Source organism: Macaca fascicularis, chromosome 11 (assembly GCF_037993035.2).
Source record: "Macaca fascicularis isolate 582-1 chromosome 11, T2T-MFA8v1.1".
NCBI lineage: Eukaryota > Metazoa > Chordata > Mammalia > Primates > Cercopithecidae > Macaca > Macaca fascicularis.
In genome coordinates, this window is record NC_088385.1 from 81848679 (window position 1) to 81870513 (window position 21835).

Sequence of the window (21835 nt, forward strand, 5' to 3'; positions counted from 1 at the left end):
GTGGACCACATGTCAGAGAATGCTTTCTAAGTATTAGGTTGGTGAAAAAGTAATCACGTTGCCATAAAGTAATGGAGTTTTTCAGTGCCATAAAGTAATGGCAAAAAAACGCTATTACTTTTTTATCAGCCTAATATTAATTCTGTGCACCCTTTTTCCACAAAATGCATATTAATACTTAGCCATGTATTTGGTGCCAGGGAAAGTTACTACCAAAGGGAAACAGTTTTTTTCTCCAACCTTATCATTATACATAATATAATCGTTCTTATGAATAGAATTATTGGGTCCAAAAATAAGTAGAGAGATCTAAGCTTAAAACATTTTATTTTGAAAAAATAAATCTCATAATGACATTTGTCCTAGGGATTTCCAAAAAAAAAAAAAAAAGAAAAAAAAAAACCAGTGACGTTAAAATTTTAAAGATTTTATTTAAGCAAACAGGAATTCATGAATTGGGTAGCCCAAACTGCAAGTCATTCAGGGCTCCACCAAAAATCCAAGAGGGGAGCTTTTACAAGGTATAAAGGCAGACACCCAGATAGACAGATAGAAGCAAGGCAAAGAAAATGATTGGTTGGACAGAAGAGTTCTGAGGTAGAGGTTAGTTAGCTGTTTCTGATTAGTTAAGCTTAAATTCTGTTTTCCATGGCTTTGACTGTTCACCCTGAGTTTGGTTTTGGTTTACATAGGAACTCAACACATTGAAACTGTTTCAGCCCAATGCTTCCAAATTAATTATTTAACAGAATCTAATTTGTAACATTAAGGAGTTTCACATTAACAGGTAATATGTTCTCTGTAAAATTATATCATTATGTTGTGCTCTTGTAACAAATGAGACAAAGAAAAAAAACTTGTGTGAATACATTTTACAAAAAATACAAACAAATATAAACCCAGAAATATTTTATATGTTGACAGTCATTAGTTGATTTTGAAAGCATTTAACCTCAGTAGCAATGTAAATGTAAAGAAACAATGTTTGTTTGTCAAAACTATAAAAAATAGTAACAGAAAAATGTATCTAAATTCATTTCTTCATAAGAAATGTGAAAATTGACGATTTCTTCTCCTGCCTCCCTGTTAGGCATTGCAAACCTTCAAAGTTCCCAGTGAAAAGTGTCTCTGATACTTAACACTGACTTTATTCTAACATAGTTCATTAAGCAGAATTATAGAATTGTTTCTTTACTTTCAGCTTATTTTTTTTTTATTTCACACTAAAAGACCTTACTTCAGGCAATGTTCTATATCTGCTGCTTAATCTTGTGCCCTCTCTTTGACTCTGTATATACAGCTGTGTGTGCACACGTGTGTGTGCACACGTGTGTGTGCACACGCACACAAGCAAGCGTGTATTATCTTAGATTCTGGAGATCTCTACCAGCCATCTCCCCAGAATCCTGCCAGCACCCAGTGTGATAAGGAACAGTATTACAACAGAAAGAACATCATGTAGAGCATTTAAACTAGTGGCTTTTATTGCCAGAGAAACCATGGTAAAATGAAAGCTCTGAAGGAAAAAAGTTCATACACACACAGTCACAGACACACACACACACACACACACACACGAACACACACACACACTCAGTCCTCAGGCACTAACTTCATACTTAATTCTTTGCAATAAAGTTACAAGTTATTGGCTTGTTTTTCTTTCGTTTTTGATCGAGAAACTAAGAATAATATAGCTTCTCTTGGCCATTAGGTAATAATTGGATTTAAGTAACATTTTAGATCATCCCTAAAATATCTCAAAAGGAAACAAATTAAAATGCTGAGGTACTTGATTAAAGAAAAGTTTCAGGGGGGCGGAGCAAGATGGCCCAATAGGAACAGCTCCAGTCTCCAGTTCCCAGCGCCAGTGACACAGAAGACGGGAGATTTCTGCATTTTCAACTGAGGTACCGGGTTCATCTCACTAAGGAGTGCTGGACAATCAGTGGTGGTCAGCTGCTGCAGCCCAACCAGCCAGAGCTGAAGCAGGGCGAGGCAACGCCTCACCTGAGAAGTGCAAGGGGGAGGGGAATCCCTTTTCCTAGCCAGGGGAACTGAGACACACAACACCTGGAAAATCGAGTAACTTCCACCTCAATACTGCACTTTACCAAGGGTCTTAGCAAACGGGCACACCAGGAGATTATATCCCACACCTGGCTGGGAGGGTCCCACACCCGCGGAGCCTCCCTCATTGCTAGCACAGCAGTCTGTGATCTACCGGCAAGGCAGCAGCGAGGCTGGGGGAGGGGCGCCTGCCATTGCTGAGGCTTCAGTAGGTAAACAAAGCCTCTGGGAAGCTCGAACTGGGTGGAGCCCACTGCAGCTCAAGGAGGCCTGCCTGTTTCTGTAGACTCCACCTCTGGGGACAGGGCACAACTAAACCAAAAAAAAGCAGCAGAAACCTCTGCAGATGCAAACAACCCTGTCGGACAGCTTTGAAGAGAGGAGTGGATCTCCCAACACGGAGGTTGAGATCTGAGAATGGACAGACTGCCTGCTCAAGTGGGTCCCTGAACCCTGAGTAGCCTAACTGGGAGACATCCCCCACTAGGGGCAGACAGACACCCCACACCTCACACGGCAGAGTACACCCCTGAGACAAAGCTTCCAAAGCAAGAATCAGACAGGTACACTTTTGTTCAGCAGTATTCTGTCTTCTGCAGCCTCTGCTGCTGATACCCAGGCAAACAGGATCTGGAGTGGACCTCAGGCAATCTCCAACAGACCTACAGCTGAGGGTCCTGACTGTTAGAAGGAAAACTAACAAACAGGAAGGACACCCACACCAAAACCCCATCAGTACATCACCATCATCCAAGACCAAAGGCAGATAAAAACACAAAGATGGGGAAAAAGCAGTGCAGAAAAGCTGGAAATTCAAAAAATAAGAGCGCATCTCCCCCTCCAAAGGAACGCAGCTCATCGCCAGCAACGGATGAAAGCTGGATGGAGAATGACTTTGACGAGTTGAGAGAAGAAGGCTTCAGTCCATCAAAATTCTCAGAGCTAAAGGGGGAATTATGTACCCTGAGCAAAGAAACTAAAAATCTTGAAAAAAGAATGAATGAATGGATAACTAGAATAATCAATGCAGAGAAAGCCATAAAAGAACTGACAGAGATAAAAACCATGACACGAGAAATGTGTGACAAATACACAAGCTTCAGTAACCGACTCAATCAACTGGAAGAAAGAGTATCAGTGACTGAAGATCAAATGAATGAAATGAAGTGAGAAGAGAAGTATAAAGAAAAAAGAGGAAAAAATGAACAAAGCCTTCAAGAAGTATGGGATTATGCGAAAAGACCAAACTATGTCTGATTGGGGTGCCTGAAAGTGAGGGGGAAAATGGAACCAAGTGGGAAAACACTCTTCAGGATATCATCCAGGAGAACTTCCCCAACCTAGTAAGACAGGCCAACATTCAAATTCAGGAAATACAGAGAAGGCCACAAAGATACTCCTCAAGAAGAGCAACTCCAAGACACATAATTGTAAGATTCACCAAAGTTGAAATGAAGGAAAAACTGTTAAGGGCAGCCAGAGAGAAAGGTCGGGTTACCTACAAAGGGAAGCCAATCAGAGTAACAGCAGATCTCTCAGCAGAAACTCTACAAGCCAGAAGAGAGTGGGGGCCAATATTCAACATTCTTAAAGAAAATAATTTTAAACCCAGAATTTCATATCCAGCAAAACTAAGTTTCATAAGTGAAGGAGAAATAAAATCCTTTACAGATAAGCAAATGCTTAGAGATTTTGTCACCACTGGGCCTGCCTTACAAGAGACCCTGAAGGAAGCACTAAACATGGAAAGGAACAACCGGTACCAGCCATTGCAAAAACATGCCAAAATGTAAAGACCATCGAGGCTAGGAAGAAACTGCATCAACTAACGAGCAAAATAACCAGTTAAAATCATAATGACAGGATCAAGTTCACACATAACAATCTTAACCTTAAATGTAAATGGACTAAATGCTCCAATTAAAAGACACAGACTGGCAAACTGGATAAAGAGTCAAGACCCATCAGTTTGCTGTATTCAGGAGACCCATCTCACATGCAGAGACACACATAGGCTCAAAATAAAGGGAGGGAGGAAGATCTACCAAGCAAATGGAGAACAAAAAAAAAGCAGGGGTTGCAATCCTAGTCTCTGATAAAACAGACTTTAAACCATCAAAGGTCAAAAGAGACAAAGAAGGCCATTATATAATGGTTAAGGGATCAATTCAACAGGAAGAGCTAACTATCCTAAATATATATGCACCCAATACAAGAGCACCCAGATTCATCAAGCAAGTCCTTAGAGACTTACAAAGAGACTTAGACTCCCATACAATAATAACAGGAGACTTCAACATCCCACTGTCAACATTAGACAGATCAATGAGACAGAAAGTTAACAAGAATATCCAGGAATTGAACTCATCTCTGCAGCAAGCAGACCTAATAGATATCTACAGAACTCTCCACCCCAAATCAACAGAATATACATTCTTCTCAGCAACACATCGCACTTACTCCAAAATTGACCACATAGTTGGAAGTAAAGCACTCCTCAGCAAATGTACAAGAACAGAAATTATAACAAACTGTCTCTCAGACCACGGTGCAAGCAAACTAGAACTCAGGACTAAGAAACTCACTCAAAACCACTCAACTACATGGAAACTGAACAACCTGCTCCTGAATGACTACTGGGTACATAATGAAATGAAAGTAGAAATAAAAATGTTCTTTGAAACCAATGAGAACAAAGATACAACATACCAGAATCTCTGGGACACATTTAAAGCAGTGTGTAGAGGGAAATTTATAGCACTAAATGCCCACAAGAGAAAGCTGGAAAGATCTAAAATTGACCCTCTAACATCACAATTAAAAGAACTAGAGAAGCAAGAGCAAACACATTCGAAAGTAGCAGAAGGCAAGAAATAACTAAGATCAGAGCAGAACTGAAGGAGATAGAGACACAAACCCCCCCCCCAAAAATCAATGAATCCAAGGGTTGGTTTTTTGAAAAGATCAACAAAATTGATAGACCGCTGCAAGACTAATAAAGAAGAAAAGAGAGAAGAATCAAATAGATGCAATAAAAAATGATAAAGGGGACATCACCACCGACCCCACAGAAATACAAACTACCATCAGAGAATATTATAAACACCTCTACACAAATAAACTAGAAAATCTAGAAGAAATGGATAACTTCCTGGACACTTACACTCTCCCAAGACTAAACCAGGAAGAAGTTGAATCCTCGAATAGACCAATAGCAGGCTCTGAAATTGACGCAATAATTAATAGCCTACCAACCAAAAAAAGTCCAGGACCAGATGGATTCACAGCCGAATTCTACCAGAGGTACAAGGAGGAGCTGGTACCATTTCTTCTGAAACTATTCCAATCAATAGAAAAAGAGGGGATCCTCCCTAACTCATTTTATGAGGCCAACATCATCCTGATACCAAAGCCTGGCAGTGACACAACAAACAAAGAGAATTTTAGACCAATATCCCTGATGAACATCGATGCAAAAATCTTCAATAAACTACTGGCAAACTGAATCCAGCAGCACATCAAAAAGCTTATCCACCATGATATAGTGGGCTTCATCCCTGGGATGCAAGGCTGGTTCAGCATATGCAAATCAATAAATGTAATCCAGCATATACACAGAACCAAAGACAAAAATCACATCATTATCTCAATAGATGCAGAAAAGGCCTTTGACAAAATTCAACATCCCTTCATGCTAAAAACTCTCAATAAATTCGGTATTGATGGAACGTATCTCAAAATAATAAGAGCTATTTATGACAAACCCACAGCCAATATCATACTGAATGGGCAAAAACTGGAAGCATTCCCTTTGAAAACCAGCTCAAGACAAGGATACCCTCTCTCACCACTCCTATTCAACATAGTATTGGAAGTTCTGGCCAGGGCAATCAGGAAAGAGAAAGAAATAAAGGTATTCAAATAGGAAAAGAGGAAGTCAAATTTTCTTTGTTTGCAGATGACATTATTGTATATTTAGAAAACCCCATCGTCTCAGGGATTGCATTGGGAGTTATACCTGATGTAAAGGACGAGTTGATAGATGCTGATAAGTTGATGGGTGCAGCACACCAACATGGCACAAGTATACATATGTAACAAACCTGCACGTTATGCACATGTACCCTAGAACTTAAAGTATAATAATTAAAAAAAAAGAAAAAGAAAAGTTTCAGGAACCCCAATATTCAGATTATGTTAAGAATTGTTTTCATATACTTGTATTTTTAGTTATTTCATATCACTTTTCACTACTCCTAAAAGTAAAATTTTCACTAATGCCAAAGTATTTTTATCATTTTATTGTGATGATAGATCTTCCTGACTTACAGGAAAAATTTTAAGTGCTTACCAAATTTAAAAAAGATCCAAAAATATTTTTTCCCCAAAAAGTAGGTTAGTTGATTTTGAGTTACATGAAATTTCCTTACCTAATTTTTATTGTAAAAAATACTTAAAAATGAAAATATAAGTTGTGTCAATTTGCAACACATTGACATTATTTTACAACTGCTGTTGTCTTAAATTTATAATCAAATTTGGTCGTTGTAAAATAAATGTCCTAAGAAAAATATTTGGGCTCTAGTAAGTGACTAGGTAACCTATATGGTATGCAGGAGCATGATATTTTTGAAGTCTGTAATGGTTCCACTCAGTTTCTATATTTTGAACTTAATCAAACACCATTAATAAATCATCACTGCCAAAATACATGTCAATGATGTGATATTTTATCACATGCACAAAATTAAGCAAAACAATGTGTTTTCAAATCATAATAGAGTTAAGAAACTGTCCTGATTATTTTAATTTCATCTACTGTTGGTGAAATGTAACATTGATATGACTAGTTTTTAAAGTTTGGTCATGATTTTTTAATATTTTTTGACCCAATAATTTCATCCTTGGAATAATTTTCAGGAAAAATCCTGCCAAAAAATAAAATAAAGTGGACATACGGAAAACGGTCAATGCTTTCTTACATATAATGGAAAGGAGGAAAAAGAAATAGAAATTATGAGTGACTTAGGGAAATGAATAAGTAGGGAACAACAATTTACTGGGATAATTTGCATCCTTTTAAAATTTTAATTGCTAAGAAAATGCATCAGTTTGAAAAAAAAATTTCAGAAAGAATACTATTCTATTAATTGTAATTTCAAGGATCTGTCTTCCATTATAGGCCATGCTAAATAAGAAAAATACATGTGGAATTTTTTTTTGTCTCTTCTTTTTTGTTTTGCTTGTTTGTTAATAATACACATAGATAGAACTTATCTTTAAAATATTATACATGCCTAGGGCTCATCCCTAGAACCTCTTAATTTCGAAAATTAAGGTTGCATACAAGGATCTGTATTTTTAAAGAGCAGCAACATTTTTTTTTCTTAACCTAGAGCTTGGATTAGAGACCAATACATTAGATGGAGTTTTTCAGTGCAGAGACTCATCATTCAACTGTTCAAGTGTGCTTCTATCAGGATGAAAATAGTTAGAACATAGTCTGTGAGCAAAGAATAAAGTAAGACTACAAAGGTAGATGGATTCCAAATTGAAGCATGGATTACATGATGTTAAATACACATACACACACACACACACACACACACACACACACATACTCACGTTAACAAAATAAAATGAGACTAGAAAAGGGAAAAAGGCAAATTGACAAAATGAAAACATTTGGTTTGTGAAGTGGAAAATTACTGAATTATAGTTAATTTTTTCCCTTTTTTGATTTTTATGAGAGCTTTTACTATTTTGTGGGGAAAAATCTTATTTGTTTTAAAGAGAAAGAATCTTCTGTGGATAACAAACCAACATATTTATATCTTCAACTGAAGTGACAAATTTATAAATAACTCATGTGTGGTTTACACGACCCACACTTGAGAAGATAAATTAGAGAACTGCAGTTTCATTAACTGTTTAAGAGAATCAAATAAAAAAAATGAGCATTAACTAAACCAACTCTTACCATATGATCCAGAAATTGTGCTCCTTGTTATTTACCCAAATAAGTTGAAATTTTATTTTCACACAGAAATCTGAACACAGATGTTTACAACAGTAAGATGTCTGTGACAGCTAATTTTATGTGTCAACTTGTCAACTTGCCTGGATGCCCAGATATCTGGTTAAATAATATTGCTAGGTATGTCTCTGAGGGTGTTTCCAGAAGACAGTAGCATTTGAATTAATAGACTAAATGAAGTAAGTTGCCTTCTCCAATGTGAGTATCATCCAAATTTTTGTGGGCCTAAAAGGACAAAAAAGATGAAGGAAATAAGAATTCACTCTCTCTTCTTGACTTTTTGAGCTGGAACATTGATCTTCTGTGGCCTTTAACTGGGTCTTATATAACCACCACTCTTGGCTCTCAAGACTTTAGACTCAGAAAGTCAGACTAGAACGAGTCTACTGGCTTTTCTGGGTCTCTGGCATACAAACATGACATTTCTCAGTCTTTATAACCATGTGAGCAACTTTCTTGTAATAAATCTATATATGTATACAATCTCCGATTGGTTCTGTTTCTCTGGAAAACTTTAACTAATGTAGACTCTATTACTGAGGGTGGTTCTAGAGGGACAGAATTTTAAGAATATGTTTTCTATATTGGTTCTGGGATTTTAGGAACTGACTTTCTAATCTGATTAGGTTTGAAGATGTGAAGACTATTTTCAGTAGTAAAAAGAGCATGGATGTTCCGTGGCATTAACTGCTGAGAGATATACAAACTATCTGCATACAGCATTCTTAGTCAACTACTCATAAGAAGCAAAGAGATGAGTGACTGTGTGTTTAATACTTTCAAGCATTTTTGGAAAACTAACAAATACAATGAGGTTGGCTGATTGCTACTAATGTGACTGAAAAAGCAGTGAAACAAAAGGATGATCACAGAGATTCAAACTTCTAGCTCAAGTACCACATAAATGACTTGAAAGCTTCCAGGTGTCCACTGAAGGAGACCCTTATCTACTGTAGCTATAAGGTTGAAATTTCTGAAAATCAAATGAAGAATCTCATCCTGTAACTGGCTGAACTACAATGGAAACTGAACTCCAATACTGATTGGGAAAAAATGGGATCCTGTAAATTGGGAGCGTAATGTGTGGGAAAACACTGATGAAGCTGAGAACATCAAGCCCCTAAATTCTGAGTCTTCTTTGCCAGTGAGAAATGTGTCCTCTACCTGCAGAAAGAGTGACCTCCCATTCCTAGCACAAATGTCCTTCCAGCTCTCCACAGTATCAGCCTTTCCATCCTTTCCTTGTCTGAGGAAATGAATCCTGCATTGCCTGAGGAACCCATAACGACCTTCTCTGAGGCAGTTGCCATGCAAGACATTGCTGACTTTCTTCAAGACCTCCCACCAGCCCTCTTTCTTCTAGACCTGTAACTACTCATAAATCTCAGCAGATCTCCAAAGGTAAGGTACAAAGTGTGATCAATGAGGAATTGTCCTACACTCCAAAAGAACTACTTGAGTTTTCTAATTTCTACAAGAAGAAATCCAGGGAACATATATGTAGAAATGGATATTAAGAATATGAGATAATATAGGAAGCAACATAAAGTTAGATCAGGCCAAATTTAATGATATAAGATCACTAAGCAGAGATTTTTCATTTAGTGTTGATGCTTGGGGAAATTAAAAAGGACTCTTAATGGTTTTGTTGGTTGGTTGGCTAAAACATGGACCTCATATTCTGCAGTGAGCAAATTAGAAATGCCAGATCAGCCTTGGTTTAATGTAGAGGAAGGAATTTAAAGGCTTTGGAATATTCGAATGTTAGATGAGATTTTGTCATTGCAGATCTACTCATTTACACTGGAAGGGTCCAGGATATGTATCTTTCTCTACTAGTAAGAGAACAAAATTTGTGAGGGGAGCCATGGTATTCTTGAAGTATTCTGTGTTCCCTCTTTTCTATAGGCAAGACCTTGGGGTGGGAACTACAGCCACTGAATCAAGAGTCCTAAATGCAATGGAAGTAATTGATTCCAGGGTGGAAGGGTTAAAGTGGTGGCACTCAGTCATCAATGGAAAGGTAGGTGTAGTTGCCATAGTGAATGGCAGAGTCAAAGCAGCAATAAGAATAGTCTGGCTCCTACACACCTATTGCATTGGCTAGTTTATCATGGTGTTCCTAGAAGTGAAATAAATATTCTTATTTATTGCTACTAAATTGTTACTTTATATAAGCAGAAAATTTTAGGTGAAAGAAGTAAAGTCTAACCTGAAACATTAAGACAGAGGCACTGCTTATCACCCAGTTTCCAGAGTTGATCCAGTTTACAGACCCAAAGTCTTTCTCACTCCATCACCCAGGCTGGAGTGCAGTGGCACGATCTCGGCTCACTGAAACTTCTGCCTCCTGGGTTCAAGCAATTCTTCTGCCTCAACCTCCCGAGTATCTGGGATTACAGGCATGTGTCACCATACCTAGTTACTTTTTATATTTTCAGTAGAGACGGGTTTCACCATATTGGTCAGGCTGGTCTCAAACTCCTGACCTTAAGTGATCCGCCTACCTCCACCTCCCAAAGTGCTGGGCTTACAGGCATGAACCACCATGCCTGGCCCAGATCCAAAGTCTTTTGAACAAAGGGGAGGCCAGGTACACTTGAGGAAGGATCCCAGTACACTGCCAAAAATTTATATTGGTGATCTTTCTCCCAGATTTCCCCAAAGAGACCTATGACCTTTTATCAGGGTAGCTGTGCACTAGGGGAAAAGGCAATAATCAGACCTTTTGGAGAATACTAGACACTAGCTCTCAACTGACATGAGTTCCAGGAGGCATAAAATGTCACTGTGGTCTAACAGTCATATTATGGGTTATTGAAATCAGGTGATGAAGTTTTAGCTCAAGTCTATCTCACAGTAAGTGCAGGAAAAGTCCCTTACTCCATCCTTTGGTTATTTATCCAGACTCAGAATGCACAACTGGAATAGGCATACTCAGTATACGATTCCCTGACATGTGGAGTGGGGGTTATTAGGGTGGGAAAAGTAAGTGGAAGCCATTAGAAATGCCAGTAAAGTGAAAGCAACATTGCATTCCTGTAGGAATTTCAAAGATTAGTCCCACTATCAGGGACTAGAAAGATGCAGGGGTGCTGATCCCCACCCACATCTCCATTTATCTCTCCTATTTGACCTATGCAGAAGAAAGATAGATCTTGGAGACAGGCAGTGAATTATTGTAAGCTTAACTAGGTAGTGGTTCCAATTGCAGTTGGTATATCAGATATAGTTTAATTGCTTGAGCAAATTAACACATCACCTGATGCTTGGTATGGCACTATTAATGTGGCAAATGCCTTTTCTTTCATCCCTGTCAATAAGGCCTACCAGAAGCTGTTTCCTTTTAGCTGACAAGGCCAGCAACACACACACACCATCCTACCTCAGGAGTATGTCATACTTTCCAGCCCTATGTCATAATTTACTTTGCAGAAATCTTGATCACCTTTTTCTTCCCTAAAATGTCACGTGTCAGTTACATCAATAGCATTAGACTGATTGGACTTAGTGAGCAAGAAGTAACGACTACTCCAGACTTACTGGAAAGACATTTTCATGTCAGAAGGTAGTAAACAAATCTGACAAATATTCGGAGCATTCTACCTAAGTGAAAATTCTAGAGGTCCAGTGGCATATGGCATGCCAAGATATCTCTTCTAAAGTGAGGAATAAATTGTTGCCTCTGGCCTCTCCTACAATCCCAAACAAGGCAAAATACCTAATGGGTCTCTTTGGGTTTTGAAGGCACTATACAATTCATTTGGATGTGTTAGTGCTGCCCATTTACTTAGTGACCTGAAAAGCTGCAACTTTTGAGTAGGACCCAGAAAGAAAAGGCTTTGAAACAGGTCTAGGCTGCTGGGCAATCTGCTCTGCCACTTGGGCCGTATGATTCAGCAGATTCAATGGCAAATTCAAAGGTAGATTGGGATGCTGTTTGCAGCCTTTGGCAGGAAACCATAGGTAAATCACAGCATAGACTCAAGATTGTAGGACAAAGGTTTGCCATCTTCTGCAAATAACTACTCTCATTTTGAGAAACAGCTCTTAGCCAGGTACTCGGCATTAGTAGTGACTGAACATATAACCATGGACCACCAAGTTACCATCAATCTGAGCTGCCTATTATGAACTGGGTAGGTATCCACAGTAGGTATCCACTTCATCATCAAATGGAAATGCTGTATAAGTAATCGAGCCTGAGGCACAAATAAGTTATGTGAAGAAATAGCCAAATACTCATGGTTTCTACTGCTACTACACTGCCTTCGCTCTCCCAGCTGCCTACACCTATGTCTTACTTAGAAGTTTCTTAATAGTGACAAGGGAAGAGAAAACTCTGGCCTGGTTTACAGATGGTTCTGTATGATATGCTGACATCACCCAGAAGTAGACAGCTGCCAGATTACATCCTCTTTCGGGGACATCCCTGAAGAGCAGTGATAAGGGAAATCTTCCAAGTGAGCAGAACTTTCAGCAGTAAATCTGGTTGTTTTCCTTGATTAGAAAGAGAAATGGCCAAATGTGTGATTATAAACCTAATACATGATCTGTGGCTAATGGTGTGACTGGATGGTCAGGGAATTAGAAGAAACATGATAGGAAAATTGGTGACAAGGACATTTGTGGAGGCATATGTGGTTGGACCTTTCTGAATGAGCAAAAAATGAAGATAAATGTGTTGCATGTGATTGCTCACCAAAGAGTGACCTCAACAGAGGAAGATTTTCATAATTAAATGGATAGGATGACCTATTTTGTGGATACCAGTCAGACTATTTCCCCAGCCACTCCTGTCATCACTCAATGGGCTCATGAACAAAGTGGCTATGGTGGTGAGGATGTAGGTCGTATATGGTCTCGACAACATGAACTTCAACTCACCAAGGTCAGTCTGGATATGGCCATTGCTGAATGTCTAATCTGCCAGCAGCAGAGATCAGCACTGGTCTCCAATAAGGCACCATTTCCCGCCATGATTAACCCACTCTCTGCTGATAGGTTAATTATGCTGGACTGCTTCCATCATGGGAGGCGCAACATTTAGTTCTTACTGGAATACAGATTTACTCTGGATATAGATTTTTCTTCCTTGCGCTCAATGCTTCTACCTAAATTACCATCCCTGGAATTACAGAATGCCTTATCCACTACATATTTTCTACACAGTATTGCTTCTGATCAAGAAACTCATTTAACAACAAAAGAAGCAGGACAGTGGGCCTATGCTCATGGAATTCACTGGTCTTACCATGTTCCCCACCAGCCTGAAGTGGTGGTTTCTGAGATAATGGTGAATGGCCTTTGGATACTCAGTTATAGCATTAGCTAGGTAGTAATACTTGTAAGGCTGGAATGAGGTTCTCCAGAAGACTATGTATTTTCTGAATTAGCATCCAATATATGGTGCTATTTCTTCCACAGCCAGGATTCATAGTTCTAGAAATCAAAGGGTGGAAATGAGAGTGGCACCACTCACTCTTACTCCTAGTGACCCAATAACAACATTTTTGCTTCCTGTTTCCATGACCGAATGCCCTCCTGGCCTAGGAGGGAGATTCTCCTCTAAATGGAGAAATATTTTCACCAGGGGACAAAACAATGATTCCACTGAAATGCAAGGTAAGACTTATGCCCAGTCACTGGACTCTTCATGCCTGTTAATCAAAAGGCAAAGAAGATAGTTACTGTGCTGGCTGGGGTGATTGACTCTGGCTACCAATGCAGAAATGGACTTCTACTCTGCAATGCAGGCAAGAAAGAACGTGGCTGGAATACAGAAAATCTCTTACAGTGACTTTAATGTTACTGTATCCAGTGATTAAGGTCAATGGAAAACTACAGCAACCCAGTTCAGAAAGTTTGGGTCACCCCAACAAGTAAAGAACCACAACCAGCTGAGGTGCTTGCTGAAGGTAAAAGGAATACAGAATGGGTGGTGGAAGAAAGTAGTCATAAATACCAGCTGTAGCTATGTGGTCAGTTTCAGAAGTGTAATTTTCATGAGTTATTTTCTCCTTATTTTGTTATGTATACATTGTATGTATGTATATAAAAATCTTTGTTTTCTTTTCTCTCATTTCTTTGTCATTCAACATGATATGTTTTGACTTTATGTTGTAGTATTTAAGTACTATTAATTTTATATCACAATATTTAAGTTATAGGATATTAAAGAGTAATCATCACCCAAGGAATTTATCATCTCTTCTGGGGAAGGGTTTAGTACACTTTTGGACAAAAACACGATAGTTGTATTACATTAGGCAGAATTATGAACTCATTCTTGTCTTTATTTGGAGATTATGGTTTAGGGAGTTGCTTTTGGAGTGCCAAGTTGACAAGGAATGGACTTGTGATGGTTAATTTTATGCATCAAGTTGACTAGGACAGACATCTGGTTTAACATTATTTCTGAGTGTGTCTCTGAAGGTGTTTCTGGAAGAAATTAGAATTTGAATCAATGGACTGAATAAAGCAGATTGCCTTTCCCAATGTGGGTGGGCATGATCCAATCTGAGTGCCTGAATAGAACAAAAAAGTAGAGGAGGAAAGATTTCACTCTCTCTGCCTGGCTGTTTGACCTGCCATGCCAGTCTTCTTCTCTCTTTGGACTGAGACTTACATAAGCACTACTTCCTCTCAGGTCTTTGGATTTGAATGGGAATTCACACCATCAGTTCTCCTGATTCTCAGGCCTTCGAATTCAGACTGAAAATATACCACTGGTTGTCCTGGGTCCCTAGCTTGTGGATTGCAAATTATGATTATGGTACTTCTCAGCCTCCATAATCACATAAGCCGATCCCTTATAATAAATCTCTTTATATAATTGTGTGTGGGGATGTGGGGATGTGGGGATGTGGAGGGGTGGGAGGGTGGGGGGTGTATTTTCATTCTATGAGTTATTTTTCCCTGAAAAACCCTGACGAATACAATGTCCAGTAGGTGAATGGATAAGCTGTGGTACGTCCACAGAATGCAATTATTATACACTACTAAAAATAAATGAGCTATCAAGTCATGAAAAGACATGGAAAAACCCTAAATGTATATTACTAAGTAAAATAAACCAATCTGGAAAAAAAAAAAAAAAAACCCTACATACTGTATGATTCCAACTATATGACATTCTGGAAAAGGCAAAACTATGGAGAGAGTAAAAAGATCCCCCTCTAAAATTAAGGGGAAGAAAGGATGAATTGGATTAACACAGATGATTTTTAGGGTAAACTATTCTATATGATACTACAATGGTGGATGCATGTCATTATACATTTCTCAATACCCACAGAATGTAGCGTACCTATAGTGAACTCTAACGTAAACTATGGACTTTGGGTAGCAATGATGAGTCAGTGTAGTTATAGGCTCTTCGACTGTAACAGATGCACCCCTGTAGTGTCAAATGTCCATAGTGGGGGAAGTTGTGCATGTACGGGGGCAGGGCTACCTGAAAATCTTCTGCTGAATTTTCCCGCGAGGCTAAAACTTCTTTAAAAAATAAAATATTTTTTTAAACAAATGAATGTTAGGTTATCTGGGATTCACAATGGAGGTGGCCACATCCTTTGACAATCTTAGTATTCAAGTCGTTGGTCACTTTGACATGATAGTGTGATAACAAAATCAATCTCGTAATATTAATTCTATCAAATTAATTTTCAGAGAATAGTGAAACATATCCTATCCTCTAAGCAAAGTTTCTAGAAGAACAGGGAATTAGAAAATTTAAAATCAATATTAATGACACTGAGCTCATATTACAGAACATTAGCATATACCTATAGTTTAATAATGTTTGGGCATTTAAACAATTAATTAAATTTTGGCAGTGGAAATTGGATGGAAGAAAGTTTTTTTCAGTAAGAAAAAATTAACTACATATTTTAATCATCTGAAACTTCTATGGATTTCAATAATTTAATAGATTCATTTAGCTCTAAATGTCTTCAAGCACGTCATAAATCCTCTGAAGTCTCTGCTTTGTAATGTAGCCTGTTAATATTCATTGTAGCCTGACAATATTCATTGTCTAAGTTCACTTTTTCTATTCTATTAGTATGTCTTGTGATTTATTTCAAAGATAAAATGAATGTCTTAACTTTTCATTCATGACTTTTTAATCCTGATTTTTTAATCAAAATTTGATGGCAATTATTATCTACTACAATGCATTATTTCGTCTTCCTACACATTTTTCCTTCTTACAGTAAATCCAACATCCTGACAACATCATTAAAAATTTTTTAACAGTAATTATATTTGGACAGATTCCCTTTTCTGAGCTGTTACTTAATTGTCTCTTAATAATCAACATATAACATTTTTAGGACAGAAAAGATATAGAAAATATTTTGCTTTGCTTTAGTCAAAAGTGTTGAATTCTCTAGCATTTTCTTTCTTTTATCTCACCCCTCTCATACCCCTGGATGGTGGCATAGAATTTTATAGGGTAAACTTATATGTATTACCACGACATAAATGAAAGGCCAACTATGTACGGTGTGCTTCTGAAAGACAGTCCTGTTACCTAAAGGTGAGACAGAAGCCATCTTTGATAGGGCATTTACAACTTGAGGCCCAGTAAATATTTAATCCACAAAAAAGTATGACAGGGAACATTATCTGTGGCAAAAATGTAAATGAACAGTTCTACCTCTCTCATCCTTAACTTTATCACCAGTAAAATGAAAACAAAATTACCTGCCTCTAGAATTGCTGTGATGATTAACTTGGAAAATAAATAAAAACTCAGCACTTTGGGAGGCTGAGGCAGGAGAATTACTTGAGGCCAGGAGTTCGAGAACAGCCTAGGCAACATAGCAAGACCCCCATCTCTATAGGAAAAAAAGAAAATTTCAGCACTAATCATAAATACTTTATAAATGTCAGATACCATAATACTTAATAATTTTAAAATCTCAGAATTATGAGAGAAATCTAGACAGACGAAAGAAGAAGAATACATTGGCTATTTGCCTAACACTTGAATGATAGTTAGTGTATGTTTTTAAATATTTTTATCCCAAATTCTTCATTGCATACAAGGGCCTGGTGTGATACCATAAAACAGAAAAATAGTAAAGTCCTTTGAAAACTGCACCACAAAGAAAAGAGTCAAGAAAATAATTTAAGTAATTTAATCAGATAAGATTCAAGTTTATCCCCAGCTCATTTGTCTTTTATTCTTCATTTCAGTTAGTTACATTTCCACTGGTTATCACCAAGGTTGTGCATGCGCCTTGAAATGTTCACAAAAGGTCCACGATACAGGGGTTTATAATAGGCTATATGTTATATTCAGAATCCCAGGGGAACTAATAGACTCTGGAAATATTGATTAAGCAAGATGTAAAAATCTTATACAGTTTTGTCTACAACAATTTTAAAGACAAGTACAAGCTTCATTTGCCACAAAACTCACAAAAGTAATTGATTAAAGAATATCTCTTTTATGCAAAATATACATTTTAGGATATAATTTAATTGATATTCTACTATATACTGTCATTGCTCCTTGATCATTGAATAAAAAAATACTCTCATTGCCAGAATTATATTTTTATAATATTTATAATTGAGGTAATAATGATAAAAGACTTAAACTATGAATAATGTTGGTGAGTTTCATTTAAGCTATAACAATTTCCCAGAACTAAACAAATATGTGAATAAACATAGGTCATTTTTGATAAATGAATACTAACAATTTCACAACATAATTGACAAGCTGATTACATCAGTAATTTATAAGAAAATAATACAATCAAGTTCATAGATTCAACCAACAAAGTAGAAATAAGGGCAATTAAGACAGAACTATACTACATCAGTATCACTGCCTTAAGTAATTCACAGCACAATCTAATGTGGGCCCATGAAGAGTAATTCAAAGAAGTGTAGGCCTTACATGAAACTTCAGAGATGTTGATCATGAATTTGGCTTCTATTGATGAGAAATGGCCAAGACTGTTGACCCATGCACACATGTTAATATTTACAGTTGTTTCATGGACACTGGCCAGTCTACAAGCAGAGCACTCGCATGGGGAGCACCAGATGAGTTCCAGCCACAGTTCTTTTATAAGCTTTAAGTGCCTCATGAAGACGCAGGGATCTCCTCCAAGTGCAACCTGGTCACATCAGGGCACATTCAGCAGCAGAAGTCTGTTTCCAGTATAGTCCTTGGTATGGCTAAATTCCACTGTCCCTTTCTCAGCAGTCAAAAATCCATGATAAATTCTGTACAACACTGTAGTCAATAACAGCAGCACCAGACAGCATATTAATTCTTTTAACCATAAATTTGTGTGTAATTATAATGTTCTATGTGTGGTGTTATCAAAAGAATCACTGTGTCTCTAAGTATCATATATGTACGTCTGGATAAATACATTGTTGTACAAGATCTCCAACATGCAGGTCATGCTCTAGGACTTGGGGATATAGAGTAATACATGTTTCGTGGCCAATAATAAAAGTGACAATTGTCTTCCTAACAAAAAATAAACACGAGAAATAGGAATTAATCAGTAGTCTCAAGGATCCCAAATGCCTTAGTAATGTTATTTATCCCTCTATTTATTTTACGGCATTTTTTCTTCCCTCACATGCTCAATACACGAGACACACTATTGCTGTTGAATTCATAGAAATGAATAAATAGACTTCCTTCCACTCAGACTGAATATGACTCCCTAAGGATTTTGTTGGAGTGTAGTAATGAATGCTGGTTGCTAGGTAGTAGAAACTGACACTGCAGCAGGCAACCAAGTGCAATGGTGAAATTGCTGCTTAAACCCTGCTTATCAAAAAGATTCACAGTGCCGATTAACTTAGGTAGTCTACAGGGTATCATTAACTTATACACAAAGCAGAGAGGCTGCTCCAAATAGCAAAAAAAGATATGGGGTTGGGGTTGGAGGGAGTCAACATTAAAATCATGAACATCTTACAGAGGCATTTCTGTGCTTCATGGAGACAGATGGCATATACAGTAAAGACAGGGAGCTAAGACAGACAGACGGGAACAACATACAGGACAAAACACCTGATTAAATACTGCCTGAAAATCTGATTAATCTTTTGATTCAGAAATTTAAGGCTAGTCAAAAAAGCCTTCTGTGAACACCAGTGACTTTTGAAGTTTGCACAAAATATTAACAAATAAAAATAAAATAAGGGGGTAAAAAAAGACACAAGAGCTTTGGGTGATATTTGGCACTCTGCCTCTGAAAATGATGACAAATCCTGGGGTTTAAAAAAAAAAAAAAAGAGTCTAGAACCAAGCAGCAATTTCTGGCTAAACAATGCAAGCCTGGCTGGCAGTTACCTTTCTTTCTCTCATGTTTTGTGCCTTCCCCAAGTCATTAAGTAAGAGATCTGGCCTCGGCTTGCGTGTAACCAGTAATGACAACCTCTTTGCAGTTATCTGTGTGCAAACAACCAGAGACATTCAGAACTCCAATACAGCATTTTTGAAGAAAAGTAAATCAATCAAGAAATTAAACTATTTGAAACATATATTTCTTTCAAATAATAAGAAAAAAAAATGTCAAGGAGAAACGTGCCCTCCCTGCCCCACAATTCAACATGCAGAACAGTCGACCAATGCTTTCATATCAGCAGGATGGTTCGATGCAAGTACACATATCCTGAGCTATCCACAGTCCCCAAACTCTGCAACATTGCTTTCAGGTGATAGAGACAAGATGGTCCATGCAAATGAGCTGACACAAGTCATGTTGTGTGCAATCAAGATAGGATCCCAGACATCTTCAGAATGGTTTACAGTCACAAGAAATAAAGTTCCAATGAAGTGGTTGGCATTTGGAAGCACACTGTTTTAAATATATCTCCCTGAAGATATGTTTATATATTAGTGCACTGGTCAATATCTGACACTATCTGTCATTTTATTGCAAAAGGAGATCAGGGCAATTAATAGGAGAAATCTTAGCACTACTTTAGACAATCTTTAAAGCCTGGATAAAATTCATTAGCTACCCAAGTGGCATTTCTGACTTCAAATTGTAGTATCATGCAAGATTTATACTGTATTAATGGAGCCTGGAGTAACTCTACATTTAATTATTTCCATTATGGGGTAAACAGTACTTGAATTAATACAATTTAGCCGACTGATGCAGTTTGGTTGTTTGGTTTACAAGATAGATGGGATGGGAGATCGAGAGCGCCTCAGAGGACAAGGAGAGTTGTAGGGTGATGTTACTGGAGAGAGCCTCAGAGCATTGCCTGCCAAGCCCGCTATGTTGTTTAAGCTTCGGGATTTTTCATATCCTTTTATGAAAAAATGCACAGACATCAGTTGAATTCAACCAGAATATAGAAAGACAAATAATACCATGCAGGGTAATCAAAAGTGCTACTTTCAAGTTCAAAGAAGAATTTGCTTACAAAGAATTTAATATTGAGACAATTTATAACTCTAAAAAAATGAAGTTCACTGTAGTTGCCATTTTGAAAAGATTAAACCAGCCATCACAAATTATGGTTACAATACTTCAAAATCTATTTTTTCCCAGATTATAGTTAGTACTAATGTAATTTTGTCATGTGGAATACTAGAACTCATTTAAGAATTAGGCAAAGCAACTTAAGTAAGATATAAGCTTGACTAATATTTTTAAATTTCGGAATGTGTTCTTGAAAAAAAAAGAGAAATAAGTAGGCTACTTTTTCTCTTTTCATTTTTTATTTCCTAAGCTAATAAAGCATACTTAAGTTTAAATGGACAACTCTTTTTCCAGCATATTTAATCTTCCAGCTTTATAGGGTTAAAAGATGATTCTTAAATAATGGCATTTGGTGCCATTATCCAGGTGATGTAGGATGGAATGCCCATTTCTAATTCCTTGGGTAAGAAAAGTAAAGGAAAAAAAAAAGAAAATGAATGAAATATAAATTGAGTCATAATTTCAGTGAAATAAGTTTGAATTTGATTACATGATGTTTTCAGCTGATTTCCACCCCCAGCCTTCCCACCCAGAAATTGAGAATAATTTGGTGTTAATTCATCTTTTCTTTCTATTATATCACACCTTGATCTTTTGTTAATGATAGCCATGAAGTTACAGGATAAAAGATGCTCTCATAAACTTTAGCCTTATTCCTTAGCTACTTAAGCAACCCTATCAAAGTCACCTTTGGAAATATTTGTATATTGTAGTATTTTTTATTACAAAATTTTAGAGACAGTTAAACGAGGTGGAAAGCACCTAGTATAAATTTTGAAGTGAAATGTCTTAAAGCAGGGCAACTATTGACTAAAAAAGTAGTCATACTACAAAGATTTGAGATGAATGTTCTGACAGCTTTCTGGAAAAACTGTTACAGAACAGGAAAATGAAATTCTTTTTTGGCAACCAAAATTGAGCAAGTAGATACGATTCTAGTGGACTACTTGTCTCCCTTACAATATATGACTTACTCTTTGGGTTCTAATCAGACCTTGGTGTACTTGATGAGTGTGTGAGAAAAAAAAAAAATGGGTCCATTGTTTTTCTTTATGTACCTTTCAGCTATTCCTCTTTAATTGAATCTTTTCATGGAAATTCCAGAGAAGTCATGGATAACTTTCCTCTTTTCATTGGAAGAGAAAAAGTGATGTATCTGATTATTTTATGTATGAGAGGCCAAGATAGACAATGGGTGCGGATCACAGCAATACCCCTCTTATGGGGTAAAGCTGTCTTATGGGGT

At 37.3% G+C, this 21835-nt stretch overlaps 1 protein-coding gene across 30 annotated transcripts in view; it reads right to left on the reverse strand.

The window, feature by feature from the left end:
* The window catches only part of KCNC2 (potassium voltage-gated channel subfamily C member 2), a 269322-nt gene that overhangs the window by 82897 nt on the left and 164590 nt on the right, over positions 1-21835 (reverse strand). For 7 of the 30 annotated variants that reach the window (XM_065524577.2, XM_065524572.2, XM_005571558.5 and 4 more), the window contains one exon: positions 17240-20413. The exons of 2 other annotated variants lie outside the window; for them this stretch is intronic. In XM_065524577.2, coding sequence (XP_065380649.1) covers positions 20277-20413 — 137 coding nt within the window. In that variant the 3' untranslated portion in view covers positions 17240-20276. Of the gene's footprint in view, positions 1-17239; positions 20988-21835 lie in introns of those variants that run through there. 21 more of the 30 variants (XR_012420456.1, XM_045365616.3, XM_074007434.1 and 18 more) reach the window with 6 other exon arrangements.